The sequence below is a fragment of the Fundulus heteroclitus genome, unplaced genomic scaffold (genome assembly GCF_011125445.2).
Source record: "Fundulus heteroclitus isolate FHET01 unplaced genomic scaffold, MU-UCD_Fhet_4.1 scaffold_42, whole genome shotgun sequence".
Lineage (NCBI taxonomy): Eukaryota > Metazoa > Chordata > Actinopteri > Cyprinodontiformes > Fundulidae > Fundulus > Fundulus heteroclitus.
In genome coordinates this window covers 1,627,400-1,655,324 of record NW_023396835.1, presented here as the reverse complement: position 1 = coordinate 1,655,324, position 27,925 = coordinate 1,627,400, and the positions used below count along the sequence as shown (strand labels likewise).

Genomic DNA, 27,925 nt, shown 5'->3' with positions numbered 1-27,925 from the left:
TGACACATGACTGCTTTTATGACTTTGGGGAGACATGTCCGGCATCGGGTATTGATCTACAGACCTTGCAGGGTTAGAACCCCTGTGGTTTTATGTGAGACAAACAGGGCTTTGTCCACAGGATGATCCCAGTGTTTTTAGCTTTTAGTGGTGCAGGAAAACCAAGGTAACCAAGGTATACGTCACAAACATGACACGGAATAAGACACAAACTGCTTCCTGTGAATAACAGACTTCAAACTTGTGGGAAATGTAGTTTATTGGTGAGCTAAGAGTTAGTTTAAATCCCATTGAGATCTAATATCTCTTTTACCTGAAGGTTCTGGGTAGACGGCTAGCAACAATAGACTGGAAACCAAAAGTGCAGTTTGCCAGCCTATGACCCACAGGGAGGTGCCGTCTGCAGAGACTGAGCTGTGTAAACCAATGGTTACCATTTTTACTTTGCTACCATAACAGCAGTGGTTTTACCAGAGCAATCACTGACTTATTCTTCCCAAATAACCAATGCGCAGCAGGTAAAGTATCACATTCCCTAATAAACTTTTACTTTCTTCACTTTCCTGATGTTATATACCTGGGTGGTACCCTTGGACGACGGTTGGGGAGCTTTAAAGCTCCCTTTGTGAGCTGAGACGTATTATCTGCGCCAACACGAAGCCGTCTACTCCTCAGAACACGAGTTTCCTCTTCCTGTGCCTTTATCCCAGCGTACTGTATGAAAAACAGGTCTGTTCTGCAACATTCGCCCTGGTTAAACCTGAGAACATATTGAGAGAGCTTTTAAGCTCAGAGCGAGGGCGATTTTCGGCTTACTCTTTACATTGAGAACAATTTTCAGACGGGATTACCTCCGAGCAGTAATCTATCCGGAGAACCGAGACGACGGCTCAGCTGCCCTCCTCGGGGGTCACCGTTTAACGAGATTATTGCGGGATCAGCGTTATCTGTTCAAAATAGTGAAACAGCAGCAGGCATTCATAAAAATAAATGAGTGGTGTCTTTGTTTTGCACAACCTGTGGCCCCAGAGCCGCATGTGGCTCTTTACACCTTCAGCTTTGGCTCTTAAAAATACAGGGGGGTTGTGGTTGGGGGGGGGGGGGGGGGTCTTGTTTCTAAATGTAAAGGTAATTTAAAATTGCTAGCTTTAGGATGCATTTAGTTCTGCTTTTCAGAAAGAAAAGCTAATGGTGTATAGAATATTTTACTGTAGATAAATGAAGTATCTTTTTGTCAATAGGTTGCAAACGACTTGATTTTTCATCATTTTGATGCCATTTGCTATAAAAATCAAATGTCCAATTGAAGAAAATGCATTAAACTTAAATATGAAAATACTGTTGGTTCAAATAATAAAAAGTGTTGATCTTTAATTAAAAAAATGTAAACACATTTCCTATAGTATTCTATACAAACGAGCTCTTGTTTCCAAGAGATGAGTAACTTTTGTGGATCTAAACAAAATTAGTTCAGCTGAACCGAGGGAAACAATGGCCCTGTGGGTTGTACAGGTTCTGACCCCTTGCCTTTTCCAGCTGTGCATGTTGCAGGTGACTGATCACTACCCCCAATAAACCTGCACCACTCTTTGTATGTTGTAAACTCAATCAAACAGGAAATGAATTGGAAGAATTAATTTGCCCACAATTGGTCTTGATTTCAGAAACTGGATTCCTTCACGGTGGGATCAGAAAGCCAGCGTTTTGTTGCATGCCAGTGACATGACCCAGCTGTCGGTAGGAAGCCCTGGGCACCGTGTGCAGGTTGACACCCTGTTGTTTCACAGCAATGACTATCTGTCACATCCGATCTGATCCCAGCGCCAGGAACACTGTCAGCTTTTGGAAAACGTGACAATGATGCAGAGAGTTTACATCCAATGGTTTCACAATCCAAGAGGAAAAACTTACCTGTTCAGTTTCAGTTTGGTTCCTTCTGGGAATCTCAATACTGCCATGATGCGGTTGAAGAATGACCCAAGCAGGACGTGATTATGAAGAGGAGTAGTCATTATAATCATGTTTGTCTACCTGAAACGTTTTACTGATGAGTAAACATGGAAACTTACAAACTGCAGGGACTGAATGTAGCAGGCAAGAAGGAACAGAGAGGCGGGAAGGATCGATCCAATAAGGAAAAGAGGCGAATCAGCAGGGGGCAGAGAGAAAAGCAGAGGCGTGATGGGAAAGAAGACGGAAGGGAGGGAGAATAATGAAAATAACGAGGGACTGGGGAGCGAATAAGACACAGGAAGTAACCCAAATTTACAGAACCAGATAAGAAATGGAAAGAACTAAATATGAACAATAAGGAAAGAAACAGAAAGACCTACAGAACTCAAAGCTTTACCTCTTTGCTCAGAAATGACAATCTATGGAGACTACATATTTTCCTTTAGAGATGACTTCGCAAAGATGGATCATTCATAAAATGAGGATGATTACGGACAACCCTGAACATCCTCTTCATCAGACTGTCGTTCAGAGGCGTCTCCAGAATGGCTGTAAGACAGACCTCTAGAGGAGATCCTTTCTGCCTGCAGACATCAGCAGTTACTACTCTTTTTTATATAAACGTTGTATCTACAACAATTCGCTGAAGAAACCAGTGAGCAACACCAACTTTTCATTTCCCTTTGAGATTAATAAAGTATTGTACAGTTTAAATGTGAATTTATATTAAATAATTTCTTATTATTTTCATTTGGTAGGACAACAGTGATATTTTGTTAATATCTGTGGCAGACTGGTGTTTGACACAGTAAGATTTTTTTATATATTACTACATTACAGTATTGTACCCTGTCAGAAAAGCCCATTGAGGGTTTCAGGACAGCATGGCCGCTTCTTTCCTCAACACATCGACGCACAACCGCTCAGCGTTCTGCACGTTGAGATCCTTGGATGTTGTTGAGATCACCACGGAAAATCAGACAGGAAAGCAAACATCCATGCAGCCGTTTTTCTTTTCTGCTCACCCGGGGGCTGGTGCCTGTCTGCAGCGGTCGCTGGAAAAGAGGCGGGGTCCGCCCTGGACGGATCGCAGGTCCATCCAGCGCTGGATTGAAAGCAGACGAAGGGAATTTCAGTCTATTGTGAAACAATTTGATACCGATGGAAAGGAGACTCGTAGAGCCAGACAGTTTAAGATCTGCAGTTTGCAGGTGAAGCTTCATGGTTCATTTAATATCACACTTTCTGCATTTAGTTACAAACACGCACAATGAGGGTTATGTCTCATATTAATGTCTGTATTATTATGCATCCAACCACTCAGTTTAGAGGACAACTTTTTCCTTTAGCTAAGGACAAAAATGTCTGCAGAAAGTGTCGTGCACAACCTGCTGATGATGCAGATTTAGAACAAGAAGCCTCTGCTGGAAAAACAGCTGGAGAACTGTGTTTTGGTCGTTGTATTAGCTGGCACCCCTCACACACTCTACCCCCCCCCCACCACCTTTACAACAACGTTCCACAAACCTGTTCTGCTTTAATTCATCCCGCCGTGGACGCTCGTCTGTGTCAGTTTTACTGGGAACAGAAAACCGAGGCACATGTCCCACTGAGGGAGAATTCGCGTTTCGTCTTCTAGGAAAAGAAACAGGACAGAAAACTCAAAGGCGCTGTAGAATCGGTGCTGACTGAGTCCATGTTGTCCACTCCTGCCTGCTGGAGCTCCGTTTGTGTCCAGCTTTCATGATGTTGTTCCTTTATTGTGCCAGTCCAGTATAGGAAACCCACTCACACAGACCAATATCTTCTTTTTGACTCACACCACCCACTGGAGCTTTCTGTCATCAGAACCTTAAAACACCGGGCCGAGCATGTCCCTACTAAAACAGAAGGGAAGCACAAGGAACAGAAACACATCAGAGATGCCCTCCAAACCTGTGGGTACCCTAACTGGCCTTTTGTCAAATCAGCAAGAAAATCCAAAAGACCCGCTGCAGAACATAATGGTGAGAAGAATAAACGACAGAAACATCGTCATTCCAGATGTTGCTGGAGTCTCTGAGAAACTCAGGAGGATTTTCTCCAAACACAAAATCCCAGTACATTTCAAACCAAACAGGACCCTCAGACAGAGGCTGATGCATCCCAAGGACAAAACCCCCAAACCTAAGATGAGCGGAGTGGTGTATGCAGTTCAGTGCAGTGAGGAATGTTCTGATCTTTATATTGGAGAAACCAAACAACCTCTCCACAGACGCATGGCTCAACACAGGAGAGCTACCTCCTCAGATCAAGACTCTGCTGTCCACCTACACCTAAAGGACAAAGGACACTCTTTTGAGGACCAAAATGTTCACATTTTGGAGAAAGAAGACAGACGGTTTGAAAGGGGTGTAAAGGAAGCCATCTATGTTAAGAGAGAAAAACCAACCTTAAACAGAGGAGAAGGCCTTAGGTTCCAACTCTCAAAAACTTATAATAAACCTATGGTGTTGATTCCTTTCAATTTTCACCTTAATCCTCACCGGTGATCAAAACATCGCTCCTGTAAGCCAGGCCAAAAACGACTTTAATAACTCCCCATTGCAAAGGGGTGGATCAGTTTCGGGTTAATCTGCATGTTATCTAAGCCATAAAAAGGCCTCTGTTGGGCAATAATATAAAGTTTGGAACTACACACTGCTCCAGACATTTGAATTGAGAAAGCTTTCTGGATGGGAAGCAAAACATCTTCAAACTTCGGAAAAAAGTCCAGTTGTTTTTTTTGTTTTTTTTTTACTTTTTTTTTGAATGATCATGACCTGGATGACTGAGAATCTTCACCAGCATTTATTGTGACAGGACGTGTCAGTCTGGCGTCTGCAGAGACACATCCTCGTCTTCCTCGTCTTGCTCAGTCTCCTGTGCTGAAGTCGCAGCCCTCAGCCTGCTCTGCTGAACACATCTGTCAGCGTCTCAGTGAGTTTCTCGCCTCATCTGTAAAACTGAACGTCGCCTCTTTTTGTTCCTCTAAAAACATTCTGCAGATTAATACTCCCAACGTACAAAAAAAAAAAAAAGGCTTTCCTGGGGTAGAGCAGTGATGCCTGCGTCGAGGAAGGATTAACAGAGTGGGTTCGATGCATCAGATTTAGAAAAATGTGGATGCAGCTGGATTTACTGCAGCTTGGGTAACGGAGGAAGATGGAGTCTACGCCGGAGACGATAAATCTCAGGCTGCGCTCACCTCAGCGGTGATACATCAAATGTATTTTTACAGCCACACCGACAGAGCTGAATAAACTGTCTTCTTTCCTCTTTTTATTCACACTTTCTATACCAGCAGGACTAAAAGTAGCCATCAGGAAACATTAAATAGAAGAGCGTGCAGACTGAGCTGAGGGAAAGTTCTCAGACTCAGAAAAAGAAAACTCCAGGTTCTGCCAAGAGAATCTCAAAGTTTTCATGTTTGCTTTTGAATAATAAAAAAAACATGTTTTGCAAAGACTTAATACACAGCACTACAAGCATACAGCCCGATCTGAGGTACCGACATGTTTCTACGCATCCCATTATGGACAAAATGCAGGACAATCCCATCCAATATGCAGATTTTCTCCTATCTTGTCCATTTAAGGGTCAAATGTGGACATATCACTGCCTCGGATTGTACCGTGTCTTTAAATTGAGTCAGCCCACTACTTACACACTGCTTCAGTTCTTCTACAGGGTTAACCAGCAGTTTTATGGGAACGAGAGTATGGGTGAGGTCCAACACTGATGTTGGACACCTGGTCTACTCTGATTCATTGGACAGGTGTTCTGTTTGGAGGGAGCCGCTCATTTACAAACATCTGCAGCTGGAGTCTGCATGACTTGGTGCCCGACGTGATGATGACACCTGGAACCAGCAAATCTGAGTTAAAATGAAGTTTATTTTCCCATCTTTATGCATCCATCTGAGGATATGATTCGAAGGTTACGGCTTCGTCTTTAGCATCGATGCTCTACAGCTCACCCAGGAGGAATTCAGAAGGTTTTCAACCCAGAAAGGATAAATAGTCTCTCTTACCATCTGTCCTCTCGATCAGCTGGGCTCTGATAACCTTCAGTAGCTGGGATGCAGGAGGAGCGCCACGCTGACTCTTCATCTTATTTCTAAGACAAAGCCTGGTGGTGGTGAGGAAGCTAACGTCTGCTGTTCATATCCAGGATCTTGTTATTTGGGTAATGATCCGTGTTCAGGAGCCTCAGTGTGGATCAGAACACGATCCTGAGGCAGAGACTCACTAACCGCAGCGATGTGACGGGAGTTAGCAGCAGTGGCCTAAAACTTACAGGAGATGTCTTTGGTTTCAAACGCAGGTCATCGGACTCCTTAGATCCTTTTTTTCTGATTGGCTGAGACGTCTGTAGTTGTGCTTTTAAAAGTATGAAGTGAGATTCTTAAAGAGACAGTAATGTTTTAAAGTGTGCCTCTGTAGGGTATTTTATTTAATAAAAATAGGAGCTAGTGGCTATGATGTTGGCTTTTAGGACCAGATAATTATATGATTTCTTTAACGTTAAGACTGTGATGTCATCTTAGTTATTTATAAAAAAACATGATGCTGAAATAAATGAGACGTTTGAGTGTTCGTCACTTCAAGGGAACTATTCAGATGCATAAACCATATTGGACTGTATGCGCAACGTATGATGAAAATGTGAGCTAGAACACCACATATGGGATATAATTTAATCCGCAGTAAAAACCGAGCTGATCTGTTAATCCCCCGCTTCGTCGTGTCGCTGCTCCTGATAACACATTGGCAACATATTGGTGAACATCACACCTTTCATCGCAGCCGATGTGAAATCAGCCGCGGCATCGCAGCACCCCCCCCCCCCCCCCCCGCCTCCCCTTTTCACTGCATATCCAATTTACACCTGCAGCAACAGCCAGGCTGCCGTTCTGGCAGCTCTGCAGAAGACACTGTCAGACGGTAAAAAGGGAAAAGTGACGACGGTTTTCCTGCCAAATCGGCCCGTTTTCCAATGAATGCCTTTCTGCTGTGTAATCAGTCCCTTTTCCTGTTTGTCTACATGAAACGTTTTACTGTAACGAACATACAGAGCATATTCCTGCTGTGGAATCATTTTCAATGGAATTACTGTGAGAGGTTCCTGCAGGTAGGGATGAAATAGTTAATATGGTCAAATCTGCTGTGGTTAGTGCTAGTGTTTTAGAATAAAATTACCACAGCAGTGAAAAGCCCAGATCTACCAGACAGATGTAGAAGATGGTGTCCTAAAGGCACCAGCGTTTCAGTTTTGTTGTAATTTGGTTTTTCTAACTGTGCTAATGTGGGTGGGGGAGTCGTGGTTGGTAATAAAGCTGGTTAGCTGATCTCTGGTGGTTATTGTTGACGAGGGGAGACAGAAAAGCAGAATGTGGTGATCAAACAACCCTTCTCTAGCGTCTACTGTGCCTGGAGCATCAAACTGAACACGATGGTGGCAGCATGATGCTGTGGGGAGCGATAGAGTTATTATAATAACCCCTTATTGTCCTAGAAAAACCAACACAGAACACAAGTTACTTTTCTGCAGAGAAGGGCAGAAGAGCCAAACGGAGAATAGCACTCCATGAACATCTGGGCTCATCTCTGCCGGGCCACATCTGTCTTTCTGCCTTTATTATCGGACTTCAAAGAAGGGTCAGGAGGTGTCAGGAGATTTTACAACATACAAAGAGGGGTGCTGGTTTATTGGGGGTAGTGATCAGTCACCTGCATCATGCACAGCTGGATAAGGCAAGACATTTCCTTATCTAGCAGAACAATCCACACTGTTTAAAGTTAAAACAGCAGAAGTTAAAAATGTTTCTGTCTAAAGTAACCAAGCAGATTGCATCAAGTCTCTGACTTTCAGAATTCACCACAAAAGAACATTTAGCATTTACATGAACAAACTGGAGCCCTGCGACAGACTGGCGATCTGTCCAGGGTGAACCCCGCCTCTCGTCCATTGACATCTGGAGATAGGCACCAGCAACCCATCATGACCCCACAAGAGATAGACATGTTAGAAGATGGATGGATGAACAAACTGGAGTCTGTGCAACCATTAAGGCAATAACGTGAATTCACACTCTGTCAATCAATAATATATTAGGCCAGATGACTCTCACTGATCTTATTCCCCACACCTGATCCATATTTTTCATGGCTGTGATGCTAAATCTGACAAAAGATGATAAAGACATGGTGGAATGGTGCAAGAAATAGGAGGTAATCGTAACAAATATTGCCTTTTTTAAGCAACAGCATGTTATACATAGTATTATTGAAATATTAAAGATATTATTTTGCTGGTATCCTGAAGCCCCAGTTACAGTTGACAGAAGATAATCTCAATAAAGAGAATTCTGCAAGAAAAGCTTTTTTTTTTTTATTTCTAAAGCACAACGTACCGTTTTCCTCCCACTTCAAATTTTCTAAGATCCTAATAAAGAACACGCAACAAAATCTGCTCATAGCTCTTTAACTGATTTTGCATTTTGTCACTATGAAAGCAAAACGTTGACCATTTTTAAAGGAAAAAATCATCTTCAGCTTAGGTGCATAATTGTGAAGAGGAGGGAGTCCACAGCTGTCCTCCACGTCGCTCTTTTTGCAGACTTCTTCTTGTTTCTTTTTGCCATCTAAAAAGGTTTTCTAACTCTTCCAGATTTGCGTAGCACAGAAGTAATAGCTCTAGCTGTGGATCTCTGCAGCTCCTCCAGAGTAACATTTGCCCTCCTGGCTGCTTCTCTGATTAATGCTCTCCTTCCTCTCCTTGTCGGTTCAGGCGGACGTCGATGTCTCGGTAGGCCTGCAGATCTTTTTAACAGAGCTTTGTGAGATGTTCAAAGGTTGAGAAAGAGATTGTTCTAAAACCTAACCCTGCTGACGTTCTTGTTGGTTAGTCTTCATGACGCAGGTTGCTCTAGTTTGTGTTGGTTTGTCGGGTAACACAGAAGTCACCTAACAGGTTCTAAGGGGTACTAATCATTTTGAAGGGGAGAGCGTGCATAAATTGTGGGAATGAGTCACTTTTTTTTAAAGCAGACTCTTGAATGTTTGTCCTAAGTGCTGCTCAGTGATGAAAGTTGTCTTGTTTTTTTCACCAGAGACATGTTAGGAAACTAATGAGCTTTAATCAGGCTGATGAGAGGAGCTGTAAAACACGGCCTGGATCTGATGGCGTCTGGCCGGAACATTTTGTTTTAGTGCTGCTAATTGCTGAAACCCAACACCGTGTAAAGCCGGCTCTGTGTGCCGCTGAGCGCGTTCACAGACGGACCGGACCGCCGCGCGGTTATTCCACCTTCACCAGGCTTTTATGAAGAGGAACAAACCCAAAACTTTTGTTTGCTCGGAAGCCATAAAAGCTGACAGCCTGTCTGCAAACAGAACTATATGAGCTTTAGTTGGACTTACAACAAAGTCTGTCTGCAAACATCACCGGGCGATGAATTATTATTTGAGGCCATGCGTGTCATGTTGAATTTCAGCAGCACAGCTCTCAGACACAGGCGCTGCCTGTGGAGTGTCAGCAGATAACCGGGCGTGTGAAGCACAGTTAATCATTCACTGTCCTCTCCTGCGCCTCTGAGCCGCCGAATAAATCCCTTCATTTGGCAGTGGAGGTTTTTTTTTTCTGCAGCAGGAGGTTTTTGCTCTCGGCCGGCTGCTCCCTTCACATGTTTTCCTGCAGCTGTAATCAGATACTAAAAGCAGGTTTGGCCCCGACAGCCTCTACATCTGGCGACGCGGCTGCGTCTTCCCCTGGAATTCATCAATAAAACATGAGTACAGTCATTGTGCAGGAGGGTCACTGATAGAGCTGAAATATTTATCGAGCAGACACCCGGTGGGTGTTTGTGTCGCGCTACGAGGCGGATCTGGATGTCGGTGCTCTCTTTGATTTTTCGCCAGTTTAAACTGTTGATCCAATTATCCTGCAGGTTTAACTTTTGACGTTTGCACAATCGTTTACACCTCAGTCGTTCACTACACTGCGACGGAGCGGCAGGGCCATTGTAGGTAAAAGAAGAGTTATCCACCAAGGCCTGGGTTGATCAGACTTGACTCAGAGGCCAGTTTTTTTTATTTTTAATGTATGAAATCCTAATTGGAAAATAATCTACCTTCCTGCTGATAATTATAAACAAGATCAGCTAAAAGAACGCCAGACCAGGTGTACCTTCCATGAAGAGAAAAATGACAGAACAGAAAGTTAAAAGCTGAAATGACAACATTCATGCAAAACTGGAGAACTGTAGAGAACTCAGCAGAGTGAGAAAAATAGGCCCTGATGTCCTCCAGTAGCCTAAGCCTATAGCCGCATAACTATAGAGGTAGCTCAGGGTAACATGAGCCACTCTGACTATAAGCTTTGTCAAAAAGGAAAGTTTTAAGATTAGTCTTAAAAGTAGACGGGGTGTCTGCCTCACGGACCAAAACTGGGAGTTGGTTCCACAGGAGAGGAGCCTGATAGCTAAAGGATCTGCCTCCCATTCTACTTTTAGAGACTCTAGGAACCACCAGCAGACCTGCAGTCTGAGAGCGAAGTGCTCTGTTAGGAACATACGGGGTAATCAGAGCTCTGATATATGATGGAGCTTGATTATTAAGGGCTTTATACGTTAGAAGAAGAATTTTAAATTAAAAGTTATTTATCGACAAAGAGATGAAGCTATTAGAGTTGGGACTTTAATGCCTTATTTTATAAAAAAAAAAATGTTTTATTGTTTATAGTCCCAGAGAGAGGAAATATGTCTCTCCTTTTAACCCTAACCCCCCCATTGAGTGGGGTGCTGCTTTGCTTAGGGACGCAGAGTGACAGACTGAGTTTTGAGCCAGCAACCTTTGCAGCCTCTAAGGTGCCGGGTTCTCTAATCACTAGTCCACTGCTCCCATATGTCATGTTTTTCTGTGTTCATTTCTGGCCCCTCTGCATTGTGTAGCATTGCGTAAATTGGAGGGTAAAAAAAAGCACAGTCACTTGTTGCTATGGTTATTCCCGCCAGTTTTGGGTAACGGTGGGAAAAGCGGCAGATCCCGTCAACAGTTTTTTCCTGAGCGACGAGCAGCAGAACCCGTTAAATGGACTGAACGGAGCTGTTCCAGTAACGCTGACCACTAAAAGCACTTTAAACTGGAGCCACATCCATCCAGTCCTGCTCACAAACGACCATTTATACGCAGATCGGTGAGCAGTCTGGGATTAAGTGCCTCGCCCTGGGGCACATCAACATGTGGCAGGAAGGAGCTGGAATTAAACCCACAACCTTAGAGACGAGTACTCTCATTACTGGACACAAATGGAGAAATGTGGCTACAATGGGGAGGGGAGCAGAGTTTGGTGTGCAGGCTCTGTACTCTGGTGGGAACGGGCAGAAACTACATGTCGGGTGAAAGTAGAGGATATTACCTTCGTCTGACCTATGAACTGCAGCAGAGGGGCGTGGGGGGGGGACTGTGGCCAGCAGAGTAGCTTAAATCAAAAGGTTTTTAAATGGGGGTCAAATCCTTAGTAAAATCTGTTATTCCAACGGCAGGAATTAAACAAAATATACACTAAATGCTAAATGTATCAGTGGTTTTAAATGCGTTTTTTCTCCTTATAAGTATTATAAGCAAAAATAATCTAGATTATCTGTTATCGGCATAGAGCATAGCAGTTGATTAGCAGGTACTCTGAATGGTTGCAGCTTTAAAACAGCGCGTCCTTAATGAGCTACTCTTCAGTTATCAAGCCACAGTTTTTATTTGTTTGCTTTTTGCTATCAGGAATAACTTCAGGCCGATTTGCCTCATTGGATTTACTTCATTCTGCACAAAGCTGGAAAACTCTGCTCACTCTGCTGCTTTCCCTCACATCAAATCACAGGAACTACATGAAGGAAAGTTGTTTTTTTTCTTTAAACCAGAACCTTTTAAAACTCACACACCAAAAACCTGCTCGTGCCTGTTCTAAATAATAAAGCAAATAACCTCTTTTCAAAGGTGTAACCCTTGCTTGGTGAAGGAGCCTTCAGGAGGAGAGGCTTGACTTGATGAAACAGTTTTAATTTCTTTTAAAAAACAATTTTTAACCAATCCTTTATTTGCATCGCTGCTGCTGCAGCCATGTAGGATGAAGACGCTCCTCCTGCGGATCCTGGAGCTGTGCTGCAGGATTGCTCCTCTAAGCGTGACACATGGACATTTACACGGAGCCATCTTTCCCCGCGTCTCCTCCCCGGAGGCTCCTCGCTGCATCTCTCAGAGCCTCCCGGTGCATTACCGGGCGCTACTGTGTGTTATTGTGGATCTCTCCCAGGACGCCATCAGCGCTGATTTAATTTCTTAGATGCCCCCCCCCTGAAGGCCTGCGCTCCTCCCACGGAGACGAAACGGAAAAGCCCATAAGCTGCAGCAGCTGTGGCGGCATCCGCGATGTTTTGGAAAAGATCAGCGCCGGTTGGCCATAAAGGGCAGCAGCATGGAGATCGCCGGTGCACTCATTAGGGGGAAATGCCAGTGATGTGAATGTTTTTAACAAGGCCTCATTAAAAGCGGTAAGCCAGGAAGAGGCTTGTCAACAGCTGCATGGAAAATAATTAGGAAGGGTTAATAATAGTAATTATTATGGAGCTGCTTTGAATTCAAACCGAGCTGGAGTAGTGGCATTCTGTGTGACAGCATATAATAGCATATTTGTTTGGCGAGTTCCATTCGAGAGCTGTGCAGGCCGTTTTCATTGATGAAATACAATTGCTTGGTTAATATTTTCATAAATATATATTTTGTGTCCCAAATCGGGAATAACTCGGCACTGCCTCCGTTTCTATAACACTTCATTCTTCCTGAGTAACTCTAAATATTCAGGCAGGGTCAAACAAGAAAATTGAAAAGCACAAATGACTGACCAGATTCTTTATATTCAGTCTGTCCTTTGTAAGAGTATAATACAAATATCCTTTATTGTGCCTTGGAGGGGATAAGAAAGGGTATTGCAGGGCTGCAGCCCCTACAACCCTGCAAGGATGAGAGGGACGACGGATGGCTCAAGAATAAAGAATGTGTTACCATAATGACATTTTGGATGAGACAGACACCGGCTCAGAATGCACACAGATTACATATAACATGCAGACACCAGGCATCATCTTTCTAAACCTTTTCTTCTCTAATCGGTTGATTGAACTGACAGACAACACTTCCTGAGAAGCTTAAAGCGCACAAACAGTCCTTAGCATCGAGTAGGACTCACTTTCGGGTAAAAAAATCAGATGACAGTCCCTTAACACACAGTCACTGTGCAGCTCTATGAGTGTTTCATGAATGCTCCTTTGTTTGCACACGGTAAAATACTGTGTAATCAATTTTGATCTTCAAGTTACAGAACTGTGCAATTTGCGTGGATGTCCAAACAGACGTTTGCAGAGAAACTGAAGTGTGCAAATAGACACTGGAATGTGAGAGACAGTGTAAATTCTTTAGACTAGAAGTAGCTAAGGAATATATGTCACCTCAGTCTAAAAATGCATCATAAAGAGGAAAAAAACACATATAAATCACACAAAATATACATCACATTTATTTAGACATTTATTTCACATAATCCAAGACTAAAAACGGACATTTAATCTGATAATCAGATCCACAACAGGCTGCATCACAGGGAACATACCTGGGAGGCTGAATGGGGTAAATTAGCACAACAAGCCAACAACTCTAACCAGCAAGTTAGCGCCAAGGTTGTCGCCAGCGCATATAAGCGTAATGGGCAATTATGCAGAAAGTTGTCAAAATTACGCTGAAATTTGACCGTGAGCGTAACCGTGCTACGTGCTAAGCTAACAGTATGACACGCATGTTTGAGAGCAACATATAAAAGGTCAAATAAAGCTCTTGAACGTGCATCAGAAAAAATTGTAAACCACTCGGTCAACATAAGCTAACCCAAGCTGGTATTAGCTTCACGGAAAACCCAAATTACGGGATTCTGTCGAGGTCTGGGCTCCCCTTCAAGCTGCACCATGCAACGCTCCACTGTGTGAATGCATTATGAAACAGCGAACCAACATACAAGCATCTGTTCACTCTTTGTGTTTTCTATAAGTTAGGGTGACCATATTTTCATTTGGGAAAACCAGGACACCTCGGAGCGGGGGGGGGGGGGGGGGGGGGGTGAAGAGACAAGCGCGGCCGACAAGCGCGGGGGAGGACTTGATCATCAAATCGTCTCCCTTTATCATACCTACATAACCTACAGTACTGCGTTCTGCAGAAATAAGCCAAACGTAACCTCTAAAACAAGCACCATGCTCGATCAAAGTAGACGTCACCTCACCTCAAAGATTCTTTCATTCTGCATGAGTAAATTCACATGAAGTCTTCCCTGACTGCTAAACATGCAGTTCGCTGACAAGCAGCAGGTTTATGAAAACCGTGCTGTGCTATAGGCTCTCCTCCTCACGGCTGATTCCATGATTGTAACATACACAGAAATAGTAGGTGAAAACGTAAATTCTGGCATTTCCCAGCAGGTCGTAGCAAGAGTCAGCCCTCAGACACTCCAGCTAGTAGAAGAGGAGCGTGGTGGTTGGCACCAAACACATCCTGGTCTCTGTATTCTTAGCAGTAAGCATGGGGAGCACACTCAGCACACACCAATGCCTCACTAACGGCACAAGTAGAAAAGCAATAGAAAAGCCGTCCCCAGGCGCAACTGACAGATGGATGAATCACGTTTTTCTATATGGAGCTTGCATGCCCCGCTTTCTAAAGCATTATATCGAGAACTGCCACTGTACATGAGTTTACACTTTGTCGAACATGGTCCATAGTTTCCTACATTACCCTCTGTCTGGAAAAAAACAACCTTCGAAACGGGCCAAAGTTTGCAAAGTCCAATATAAATAATTTGAATTAATTGAAAAAGCCTATCTGTAGCTTCATATTAAAAACCTGATCACAATCAACCATTTCAGGCAATATTCTTAAGCAACATCAGGAGCATTGTTTGTAGAAACACTAACGACATTTTGCTGAAATCTAGTAAAACCTGAGATGTCAGGACGAAGAGGAAGCTGGAGACCCCAGAGAGAACACATACATGCACAGGGAGAACATGCAAACGCCACGCCGAAAGACCCCAGGGCAGGATTTGAACCCAGAATAAACTCTTTACGTATAAAATCCAGGAATGTTTTTTCTTCTTTTTCCTGATAAAATTGACATTACCACCATTTGACTGGGCTTAATGGCTTCAACAGCTATACGGAATAAAGGTGAGTTACAATTAACCCGGCACGCAACACCAATCCTTGCTGTATTTGTGCATTACCAAACACACGAGAATCCATCTTCAACTGTTTGTGACCGAACCTAAAACGGTTTGGCCCAAACATGTTGTAGTATCGTGGTTTAAGGCGGGACGTAGCAGCCGTGACGAAGCGAGAACTGCCGAGCCCACAGCTGATTTAAAACTATAGTTACTAATCCTATTCAGAAAAAACTTTCTGTAATACTAGGTAAGATGGTCCTTCCATCCTGACAGCAGTAAATAAATGACGTATTCACAAAAAAATGTTTTCTGTGGGAGCTACAGGCCTATAAAAACTCTAACCTCGGTCCAAAGGACAGAGATTTGACAGAGTTTTGCTCCTGCTCTCACCCTCCTTTCTCCATCAAATTCTGGGGTTATTACTTTATTTACTGGTTGTCCCACATTCCATCATTCTGACACGCTCACGTAACGCCAGCGTCCGTGCTCGTTCTTTGTTAGTTTCCGCTTGCTGGCTGCGCATGCGCACTTCTAGTGTTTATGTATCCGGTTAGCTGAGTAGCTAGGTTAGCGGTTAGCTTAGCATTTAGCCTTCATTGCTCTCTCCGTAGATTTTAAACATGGCTGAGAGTCACAAGAAGCGAACCGCGTTCATGTTCATGTGAAGAAGAGGAAGGCCTGAGTAGAAAGAAATAAGACCAGAGTGGATTTGGGAGATTTTTAAGACGTGATCCCCTTGAAGAGCAGAAGAGCGAGGTAAAACAGTCTTGTGCTTGCACAATTATTCAAAACAGGACTTTGAGGAAACATCCAGAAAAATCAAAGACCCTAGCTTTCTTCTTTGAAAGAAGAACAGCAAGAAGTGCCTTGACTAGCTTAACTTGTTGTGGTTTCTAATTATGTGTGTTTCTTACGTTTTCATTTGATACCATGATTGGCTAAAACCAACCTTTTGTGGGCGGGCACTAGGCGTCGCTTTTGCCCAATCAGCTGCTGAATGTTTCTCCTTTCCCCAAACGGATTCAATGGGAGCAGTCCCAGGTTGATAATGTGCAGAACTAGAGAACTAGAGTTTTAAGTTGCAATAATTTTCACAAAAAAATATCTGTTTTGGGCCACTGGACACGTCTCAGCAGGACTGGCATCATTACTGTCACTCGTATAACTGTCTCTGAAACGCGTGGGAAGCAATAGTGTCACTAACAGAGAAAATAAAGAAATTCAGACGTAAACTGAAGATCTGGTTCTCAGATATGCATGAAGAAAACCTCCCCTCTTTGGACTCAGAGGGATATTGTGTTCATGCAGTAAAATGACAACACAGAGATTTTCATTAATTACGTTTGCTTTTTTAATATTTAACATTCTGTTGCACAGTTAATATTAGCAAAACGACTCCCTCCGTGTCCACAGGTGCAGAGCAATACGGACAGCAGGGGAAAAAACCCCGCGATGAAATGTCAACTAGCTCTCCGTGAAGCATCATGCTGTTGAGAGCAGCAGAAATCAGAAAATCCCTCTTCATGCTCTATTTTTCCCACTTGAAATGTGCTCTTAGTGCAGCAGTTTCACCGCAGAGCCAAAGACGAGCCGAGCGCTCGAGTGCTTCTCGCTCTCTGATGGAGGACAGCGAACTGTCTGTTTGAGGTTTTTATCTACTGTGACACGATTCTGCCTCCAGTCCAACAGCGAAAGTACTTTCCCCTTCCTGGAAAAAAATAAAAAATAAAAAAAATCAGACATAACCAGAAGGGGTGGAATGAAACCTTGTTTGATCAACATCACTTTGATCTGATTCATGCTAATCAGCCTCATGTGAACCGTTAAGAAAAACATCCAGTCTATAATTTCAGATTTAGCAGAGGGTTTTTTTTTTAATGGGCTAAATAAAGTCCTTCTCTCGTATTAAAGTAGCTAAAATCAGACATTAACTTAAAGTGCTGTAGCCGGTTTCGTCTCGCTGAGTCGCTCCACTTTGTCCAATTTAAACTTGTTGCAGTATTGCTGTTCATATAATTCATAATGTTCGACTTGATCTGCTTTGCACCAACTGATAAGTGCAATGCATAATGTTCTTATGTTAAAGCGACATGTGATGGAGGGTGAGGGTAGAATAAAACTGTAGGATGACTGCCTCTAAGTCTACCTGAAAAAAAAGGGGTTCACATATTTTATTGGTTTGATTCCTGATGACAATATATTGTTTTTTTTATCCCTTTAGATCCTGTAGATTGACATAAATCCATTATAAGATCGATGTTTGCCCCGAGCGTATTCTCCTGGGTTCTTGTGCTTTATGTGGAAAAATGAAAACAATCTTTTTATAGAAACAGAAACAAACGGAGGGCAGCAGATGCTCCGGACCTGTTCAGACTTGTCAGTGAGTGTAATTACTCCCCCATCCTCAATGAGGAGCGAGCATAAACACAGGTATTCTTCAGGGAGCATCACTTTTGGTGTTGAAGCCAGTAATGAAGCCAGTCAGGCTGCCACGGTGTGTGTGAGGTGCAACCAGAGGACTGTTTCCATCTGTGAGCTGAACTCTCGGCTAACCTGCTTTAACATTTGCATCATGTGAAGCTCCAGCAGGCAGGAGGAAGCCCGGCGCCGGTGAAATCCCTCGTGTTGCACAGCATTGCATCAGCTCAGCCCATCAGAAGGCTTTAACATGCTGAGCTGCTCTTTACTGAGCGCGCTCACGGCTGATGAAAGCCCTCCGTCTTCATACAGTCATCGCTCAAAGAACCGAGGCGGGCAGCCTTGTTTTTCTGAGTCACTTCTGTGTTTTATTCAAATGTGACACACGTGTTTCCTTCAGCCTCCGAGGAATCTGACAAGCACACATGTTTATTTACAAAAGAAAGCAGATCTATCTATCTATCTATCTATCTATCTATCTATCTATCTATCTATCTATCTATCTATCTATCTATCTATCTATCTATCTATCTATCTATCTATCTATCTATCTATCTATCTATCTATCTATCTATCTATCTATCTATCTATCTATCTATCTATCTATATTTGTGAAATAATGATCTCAGTAGTAAGAAAATGCATGAAATATGGACCAATTGTGCAGTGAATGGAGACAGAACCTTACTTCTCAGTTAGTGATGACTTTGAGGACAAAGTGTGAAAATTGCCTGAACACGACTGGATTGAAGGGAACTGAACTGAATTCGGTCTAGTTATTTATTGCCGGTGCTATTTTTACAGGGAAACATATATTAATCAAATTAGATTGTCAGATTGAAAGTCAGGTACTTGCACTCTAGTATGATTCTAGTTTTTTGGAAAGGACATTGGTGGATAAACCTTTTTGCTGCAGGTACCTCAACCTCAGTCTCCCAGTGGTCAAAGACAGGGGGTGAAAGCCATGACAAAGTTTGAAGGAGAAGGAACCATAGAGATTGATTGACTGCTCCGCCCAATGTAGGTAATAAAGTAAGAAAGATGGTTGAGTGGAGGTAAATCATCAGAAAACATCTTAATCGTTGGTTGGACCACTCTGTCTGACCATTCCTTTGCAGGAATGGGAAGCTCCAATCAGAGGGCAGAAAGCCTTCCAGAACCTGGTGGTGAATTGAGGCCTCCTGTCTTTGGGGAAACAATGTAGCCAGACAGCGCTTTCTAAACGTAGTTTGGCAGTTCATTTGGTAGAAGGAAGGCCCCATAAAGCCACCAGAAGCACTGCTTTGGAGAACAGATCCACAATGGTGAGGATGGTGTAGAGAACGTCAACAAACGGGAGACTGGTAACACTATCAAGCCTGACATGGGGCCAGAGATGTCTAGGAACAGGCAGAGGCTGAAGATCCAATGCAGATGGTTGGATGCAGGACTTGGACTACACCCAACCTTCTTAGACAGTCCTGCCTGAGCCAGGGTGCCCTGATAGGGGTGAGGGATGTGCCCAGAGCAAAGAATCCTGATGAAACCGGGAGGAAACATAACGACAACCAGCAGGAGTTTTTGGAGGAGTTACTGGTTCAGCGGACAGAGCAACATGGATGGAGTCTCCTAATGGCCACTGAAGGTGTGCCACAACACAATCGGTAGATAGTATAGGCTCATAGTTAAAAGGGGGTAAAGATGGCAATGCTGGTGGTGTAGGGGTAGAGTGCACAGCATACATACAGAGGCCTTGTTCCTCGACACGGTTGATCCGGGTTTGACTCTGGGTTGTGGACCTCTTGGAACCCGGACGATATGCAAGATGAAAATTGTAGGACTCAAAAAAAGAGCCCAATAAGCCCAGACAGGCTTATTGGGCTCTTTTTTTGTGTGGTTGAATGTAAATTAGATTGGTCCAGATCAGGACTCAAAGGAGCCAGTGCCACCACTCCTCCATGGCTCACATGATGGCCAGCAGCTTCTAGTCCTTGACATCCTATTTCTACTGAGTAGGGGAGAACTTCCTTGAGAAGTAGCACCGTGGGAGAAGTTTCCCATCTGGACTTAGTTTAGTGAGTATAGCACCAGCGCCCACATCAGATGCATCTACTTCTACTGCAAAAGGTTTAGCAGGACCAGGATGGAGCAAGAACAAAAAAACAAAATAAGATACTGGAACATTTGCACGGCTTCTGAAATGTTTTTACTGGTCAGCAGGGCAACAAATGTCAAAAGTCTCAAACGAAGCGCTGGTCAAAATTGGTGAACCCCGAAAAGCTTTGCCGCTGTTTGAGTCTAGTGGGTTGAGGCCAAGGAGCAACTGCAGCTGTGGCTAAACCTTTGCACACAGGATGGTGGTGGAGCGCTGTTGGAAGGCACATTTCTCCTGTTTACAGAATAACATTATGTTATGTTACTGCCATAATTGATAATATCTTCACTGCACCCTTTGGTACAAACCAGAAAAGGTTGGAGACTCGCAAAATGTAGGTGATGGTGTGGAAAATTTGTTTTAGTGGTGACTTCTTTATTGTCGATCACTCGGACAGCTAGAAGGGGGAGTGGACGGCAATGCAAGAGATTATACATATAAATTTTTCTTTTAAACACTATGTCACTTTACAACCACGTTGAGCAACATCCCTGCATTAAATATCTGTTAGCACAAATTGGCTTGGTATACGCCAACTCTCTGTTGTGAGAAAGCAAAATGAGGTTAAGGTGAGGAACATTTTCTAGAAGGTACACACCGCTTAATCTGTAAATTTAGATGGTTTAATCTGGTAGTTAAAGTAAATGCAAAGTTCCAGGCATATGACTCAGTGCTATTCTTTACAATATCATTGTTTCATCCCTGGATACTAAAAGGTTTGTGACACCATGGTCGTTTAGTGGAAACAAGTTAATTGTATGGGAAGGTGTGTCTGGCAACCGGTCAATTAAAAATGTGAAGGTCAAAGGAAATGCAAAGCTCTCCATTCTGTTGTTTCATGGCTACATTACCCAATGAGGGACACCTCTAAGTTTTAGCAAACATGTAAAATGTAGAAATCGGTCCTGGTAGGCTTGAGCGCAGACTAATAAATCACATGGATTAGTCACTAGCAGAATTCCTGCAGAAATGGACCCAGGCGTCTTGGAGCAGGAGCACACCAGCCTCTGAGGACCACGTATGCCCACCCCTCGCCTGGACACCTGAGTCCACTGCTCATAATCTGCAACTCATCATCGTTCATCATCGTTTTTTTGTAGAAAACCTTAAATTGTGGAATCTTGCTATACATTTTAATCGGATTCATTCTTTGTGGACAGAAACTGGCAACAAAACAAACAAGAACTCAGACTCTAGTACAGGTGGTTGGATGCTAAAACATCTTTGATCCTAGCATGAAGATGTTCTGCCTGATTGCCTTTCTGAAGCTGAATCACAGAACAAACATGCTAATAAATGTTTTTCCAGCGTGTCCTGCAGACAGGATGTTGGGTGGTATAATATGTTGGAGCGCGTGAGGGAGGCGCTGTGCTCACTTTGCTTTACAATAATCACTGACCTGCTTGTTCATTTGTCTCCGTGCTCACGTCAGATCTGGTTTCAGATGTTCTCATCATGGCTCGTCGAATCGTCGGCGAGGATGAAGGCTTGTCAGTGACGTCACGCTCACTTCAGACATAAATTCTTAATTAGATCTTGACACTCTTTTGCTCGGTGTGTGATCCAAACGTGGCACACCTGCAGGGCTTTGGTGTTTTTTGTTTTTTTTTGTGTGTTGTGCTTTTGACTGAGCACCCTGAGGTGAGCTCGGGGCCAAATGGACAAATGTTGAAGGTTATAATTGGGATGGGAAACTTTCCCTCCTCTACGTGATTCTTACCAGGCAGGAACAACAACTGATTCACTGCAGACGCAGCCCAAGATGTGAGAAAAGCAGCTCCCAGCTCCCGCTTCTGCTCTGAGAGGAGAAATACATTGTGAGCTTTTTGAATAATTTATGTTGGAGTGAAGAAACTCAGACAGATGAGTCATTGTGAACTAAAACCAGAGCTGACAGATAGCAGGACTCCCCCTCACTGGATTCTTTTTTTATTTATTTAATGATGACATCAGAGTGACGCGTTCTCATGTACGTCTCTTACCGCTGCTTTTGACTTATGGATGATTTATTTCCTTTTTAGACACCCTTAATAGAATATGTATGACAGTGTGTTACTGGATTAGGAAGTCAAATAGAGATTCAGTAACTAATGCGGATACAGGATGGCATCTAGTTCTCTTCATCCAGATGTTAGGTTTGATAATATGTCTCTGCTAAACAGTGGCTAAAGTGAAAATGGCAGCAAAAAATGAGAATGTGATAAATGTGATGATGTTCTACACATCCTGCACAGTTTTAGTGAAAAAAAACAACAACTAATTTGACAGGAGAACAAATACAGAGTTCTCGCCCGCCGTCGGTTCCAGAGAGACTGATGAACCAGAGAGGAAGTTCAGGTGTCCTAGGATGATTATTCTGTCATTTCCTCATATGCATCATGCAGCTAAACCACCATTTGCAAAGAAGATCAAACTGTACATACTAGGTATCAGTTGGGAGACTCGGGGAAGGCAGTCAGCAGTAAAATCTGGGGTGAAATGAATAAAAAGAGAAGATTCAGTAACACTGAAAGAGCTGCAGGTGTGATCTTCATGTTGCAGCATCGTCTGGACTAATCCCATTTCTTCCAAAGTAAACAACCAGGTGTCGCTTATAAAGGGTGACCAAATTTGATTTGAAAAAATCAAATATGGTCGAGGACGCTTTAATGTTTAAGCTATGATCTTTTGTTTACTTAAGAAAGACTCCTAATTTTGACATTGAACTCTGTCTTCACTGAGTGGTTAGGAGGAATAGTTAAATAACAAAGTTCAGATAAGCTTCCGTAAGTCAACAGGTGCAAAAGTGTCTCTTAAATATCTGGAATTAAATCATAAAAAAAAAATGACTCTTCTGTATTGGAACATTATACTACAACAATAATAGCTTCCTGGAGGTGTTCACACCTTTCACTACAGCAGGTTTTCTATCTCAACCCATTTAAAATAACTCCTGTCACCAATCTGACATTAAAAGTGCATAACAGCATCGGTAGTTCTGTTGATGTTAGGTACCCTGTTTTCCTGGTGATACCTCACCCTGTAAGTGAGTAACATCCTCTTTAAGTCCCTGTGGTGGTAATCTAATATTTATGAGAAGATTGAGGGGTCTGTCATCGCCCCCTAGTGCAGTGGCTCTCAAACAGTGGGGCGCGGCCCGCCTAGGAGGCGTGAAGGATTGACAAGGAGGCCCATGAATAGCTTTGCCTTTTTTCCTTCTTTTTTAGACCGTTTGGTATTCAAACTCCTCAGAGTAACGTGTAGGATGTTCTCCTTTCACTCCACTACGGGCCTCTACGATTTGTTACATTACATTTATTTGGGCAGATTGGCTGAAACTGGAAGTGGTTCTTTCCTAAAAGCCTCTAGAAATCTACGTAAATCCATCAGATTACTTTTCAATTACATTTTGATACATTGTCCAACACGGTGAGTTAATTTTGAACATTGTAAACAGCTTGGAAAGTTGTTGCTTTGGTAAAACATTCTGTGGTTTCATGGTTATTCTGTACATTAGCATCTAGTTAGCCCTATGCTAGTTAGCCCTATGCTAGCTGTGTTAAACAGTGTGGTTTGAAACTGACGTTATCTGTAATCAAGAAATAAAGCATTTGTGGTTAAAATGTCTGACTTAAATCCAGCATAACTTTGGTTATAAGTTTACCTGATTTACTGTGAATTTGTGTTTATTGAGGACTATCGATTACTAAAGATTGATAACATGTATGAAGTCACTGGGTAATAAACAATTAGTACAACCAGAACTGGTTTATATTATTCATAGCTTCACTGCATTGGTAACATAGCAATGAAAATTTGAATAATATTAATAAAGTCCTGAAACAGTATAAAACTTGATCTGACCCAGAGGCGGTCTTGCAGCTCTGTTCTTGTTCTGGCGGTAAGACGAGCAGCTGTACAGCAGCCTAACGTAAGACCACTGGCATCAATAACAGTCTAACCAAGTCTGCTTATTATCAGTGACGTCTGGCCTGTTTTTTTAACTCTTGTAAATTTGGTGAGTTGCAGGTTGCGGTTTATTGGGATATTATTTGGCCAACAAACTATGCCATTAGTTCAAGAGCTATAAATAGACCCGCTCCCGCTGTGCTACAGACAGATAGCCGGTGACTCCGGCCACTAGCCGTCTGAATACACACATCTTTCTATATCACCTCCTCCTTGTTCCCCTGTCTCTTCTGAATAAACAAGAGTTTTGTTTAAGCTGATCACGTCACGTCAGATCTTGGATTTTAGGGAATTTACAACAGTGCTATTTTCAAAACGTCCTGTAGGGGGAGCACAACTCAAAAATTACTGACTATGGCAATACTGTTGATCATTCTGTCCTTCTGTCTCTAACTCTCACGTTGGTATCCATGGCTCAGCGCATAAATGTTTTACCCGGGGTTTCCGCTACATAAAGCTGGATATAAACATAATAAATAAAGTTTTTGATCTAGTTGCTTTTTTCTCTGAAACTTGCACTAATTACCTGAATCAGCCCCGACAACACAAGGGGGCGCACTGGAGCGCTGCCCCCTCAAAAATAAAATAATAAATATGCAAACAGTAGCAGTGGCACTTTTTTCAATGATACATAGCAGTTAAAAAAATAAATTAAATTAAAAGTAGTCTGCGCCCATCAGTGGCGTATAGAGAGATATCAGTTATATCTCTCTGCTTTCAATTATCTATCATATCTCTGTGTGCAGCTGCAGGAAGGTTCGGGAGGACTCCCAACTGGCCGGTCATTTCAGGCCGAACCAGTCGGTGGTCCAACTGTTTCCCCTCCTTTCTACCCAATAATAAAATGCAGCCACAGTTCAAAGCCGCCCTACCGAAGTTATAAGAGTTCTCAGTATTATTTTGGTTGTTGGCTGTTGCAAACGTGCATTTAATGCTTTAAGATTGTGCGTCATGTAAATGCAAACTCAGAACATACTTGCAATAGTGTGTAATGATTTGAAATGTAGTATTATTTCTGGAAAATTAAGTCTAATCAATGTGACACATTGCGACACAGTTTTTCTTCTTTTTTTCAAATTTTAATAGAGTTATGGACTTGCCTCCTCACTGTACTCGACACTCCCCCTCTTGTCAATGTGTGTTCCTCTGATTAGTATGTTTCTGGTAAAATTAGGTGTACACAGTGTAGATTCAGGCAATATATACATATTTATACATTATTCCACAGAGAAATGTTAATGTATGCTGCATTTTAATGACATTTTAACGATAGTGACCCTATCCTAGAAGAAAGCCTGAGTCCTTTCTGGCAGACAGGTCTTTCACAGTCATGATTAAAAAGGTATCTTCCTCCAGTGCTCCTCTGTCATGTGGGGTGCCACAGGGTGTCATTCTTAGATCCCTCCTTTTTTCTCTCCACCTGCTGCCATTTGGAGCAATTAGAACTCAGCAACACTCCCTTCTGGATGGTATCTCTGCATTAAAACAGGATTTCCTGTTTTTAAAGGAACAAAAGGCTGCATACATCTTATTCAGTGAGAATGCCATCATAGACATCAATGCTCTGAATTTTGAGTTAAGTAGCACTGTAAGAAATCTAGGGGGGGATTTTTGACAAGGGTTTTAAATTCAACAAACAAGTCGATTGACTTGTTAAATCAACCTTTTGTCTTTTGGCCAGTTTTGCCTTTTTTAAACCGAGCTGATCCTGATAAAGCTATACATGATTTTATCAGCTCAGGAATTTATTACTGTAGTTCTCTTTGTGTCTCACAGTCGTCCCTCTGTGTCTTTTAACCGATACCTCCAGATGTGTCAGCATCACTCCTATTTAGTGGTTTTAGCTGTTCCTCCACTGGCTGCCTATCCATTTTACAATAGATTTAAATTGTATTGCTTTTTTTTAAACCTCCTAATGGTCTGGCCCCGCCCTACGTTTCTGATTTACTACGTTTCTGAGTGTGTGGAAGACCCTGGAGGTCGTTGTACCAGTTCCTCTTGGATGTTCCTTCTCAGTCACAACCAATTCAGAGTTTGAATCTTTTTAAATCCAAGTTTAAGAGGTTATCAGACAGGAAGGATTTTTTTTATACTGAATAGCGTGTAGCATTTTATTCCAGATTTCTAAAGTTTATTTATTCTTCTATCTGTTTAATAGGTTTTATCTATTTTTGAATCATTTTTTATTTCATTGTAAAGCACTTTGGCTGACTGGTTGGCTGTTGTAAAGGACAAAATGGATGATTTCCTCATTTTAAATGTGTTAACGAGATAGCAAATCTCCTTTCTAAGAGACTGGACCCTGAGAACGTGAATGTCCAACATGAGCCGGAATGAAAACAGTTTCATGTGAGTTTTTTTCTGTGTTTCAGGTCGCTGCTCAGGCTGTGCTCTTCATGTGCATGAACACTGCCGGGATATTCATCAGCTACCTGTCGGATCGGGCTCAGCGGCAGGCCTTCCTGGAGACCCGGCGCTGCATCGAAGCTCGCCTGAGACTGGAGACAGAGAACCAGAGACAGGTGAGTGGACCATGGAGGGCAAAACTCAGGTCAACATGATGCTAAAGCTGATCAGAAGTGCATCATTCATGCCTGAACAGCAGAAACCTGCCAGGGACAGGCAGATTAAAACTAAAAGTTAACAGGAGGGTCTCACAGTTCAGACTCTGAGGCAGAGGCTGGTTGGATCGTCCATTATTCATCAAAGGCAAAAGGTTAGGAGTGAAACAAGAGGTACGAATCTGAGAGAACAATCTGGAAAGTAGAAGCAGCTCAGTCCAAACTACAGCTGACAGGTTTCACTTTAATCAATGCTTATGAGATCGCACACAGAACCGAAAGCTCAACCAACACTGAGTGGATCCGGTTAGCAGAAACTGGCAGCGAGTGACGGCAGGAAGGCAGCATGAACAGGTGATACAGCAGACAGGTGACCATCACACCACAGCGATGGCTCCAGAGCCGCCTTCACTTCAACATTTATTAAAAAAAACATCCCTGTGGTGCACATGAGCGCATCCACCACATCTTTAAATAACTTTCATTTTTAATAATCGTTAACTGAAAGCAGCTCTCTCTGGAGACAATAAGCATGTGATTGGGTCAGCGAGATGTCTACAGGTGTGTTTGTGTTATTTTTTTATCATTCAGTCATACATTTGGACCTGAGCTGAGGCGGGTGAGGCCTGCAGAACTGTAGATGTTATTTGGGGATCCTTGATGAGCTGTTGGAGTCATTCTGGTGGGCTGGCTTCTCCTAGGAAGGATGATGGTTCTCACTGTGGTTCACTGGAGTCCAAAAGACGTCCCAGACTGATGGGCATTCACTTGTTTCTTATCTTGTGTTGTTTTTTTTTTTTAGATCTGGACATGATGTGTTGCTATTTGAGATTCTTTCGCCTACTTCATGCTGACAGACAGGCTCTATTTTTCAGGCATCTGGTTGGAGTTTCCTGCATGTACCAGGGCAGCTTTACTGTACCACAAAGGAAATCTCAATCTCAATAACTGTGTGACTGATTTTAGTAAATATTGACTGGATCTAGCGTCAAAGAAAGCAGGCAGAACCGCATTGATGGGATAATACCCTGCTTTTGGAGGACCTGGAACCATTTGGATGATTTGTATGTTGGTGGGTAGGTGTGTCCTTTTGAAACCATTGTCTTCATTTTACAGGGTAAATATTAATCACATATTGAACTGAACTGTCCAAACAAACACCCAAAAACTGCTTTATCACGGTGGATTCATCGTTTCACATATTGGATCTTGTGGCCTTGAACAAACCGTATTATTTAATACATGGAAACTGATTTTTGTATTTACTCAGATTATCTGAGTAAATAGTTATTATCACAGCACTGTATATGGTAATGGGCTGGTTTTATTTCAGACAACAAAAAAAAAACAGATCTGCTTTTAGAAAGATAATAGAAATGAGATGCTGTGATTTAGTTAGGTTTTATGCTCTGGAGATGTTTTCTGACCCAGAAGTGATTGGTTTTGTGGCGTATGTCCCTGCTGAATGGTGGGAGGCTGGTGTGGAGTGTGAAAGCTTCTCCTGTTTGTCCCGTTCGTCTGCGCTCGGTTTCCGGGCTCCTTCCTGATAACGGCTCTGGTTGTCAGCCATTACAGCTGCAGACCGATGGAGCATACCAGACTTTGAACTGTATTTGTCTCCGTCAGACTC

General features: G+C 42.8%; 1 protein-coding gene across 2 annotated transcripts in view; it reads left to right on the top strand.

The window, feature by feature from the left end:
• The window catches only part of adcy8 (adenylate cyclase 8 (brain)), a 139,120-nt gene that overhangs the window by 21,705 nt on the left and 89,490 nt on the right, over positions 1-27,925 (top strand). For both annotated transcript variants that reach the window (XM_012850328.3, XM_036131225.1), the window contains exon 2: positions 26,107-26,256. In XM_012850328.3, the coding sequence (XP_012705782.2) occupies positions 26,107-26,256 (150 nt within the window). The remainder of the gene's footprint in view (positions 1-26,106; positions 26,257-27,925) is intronic.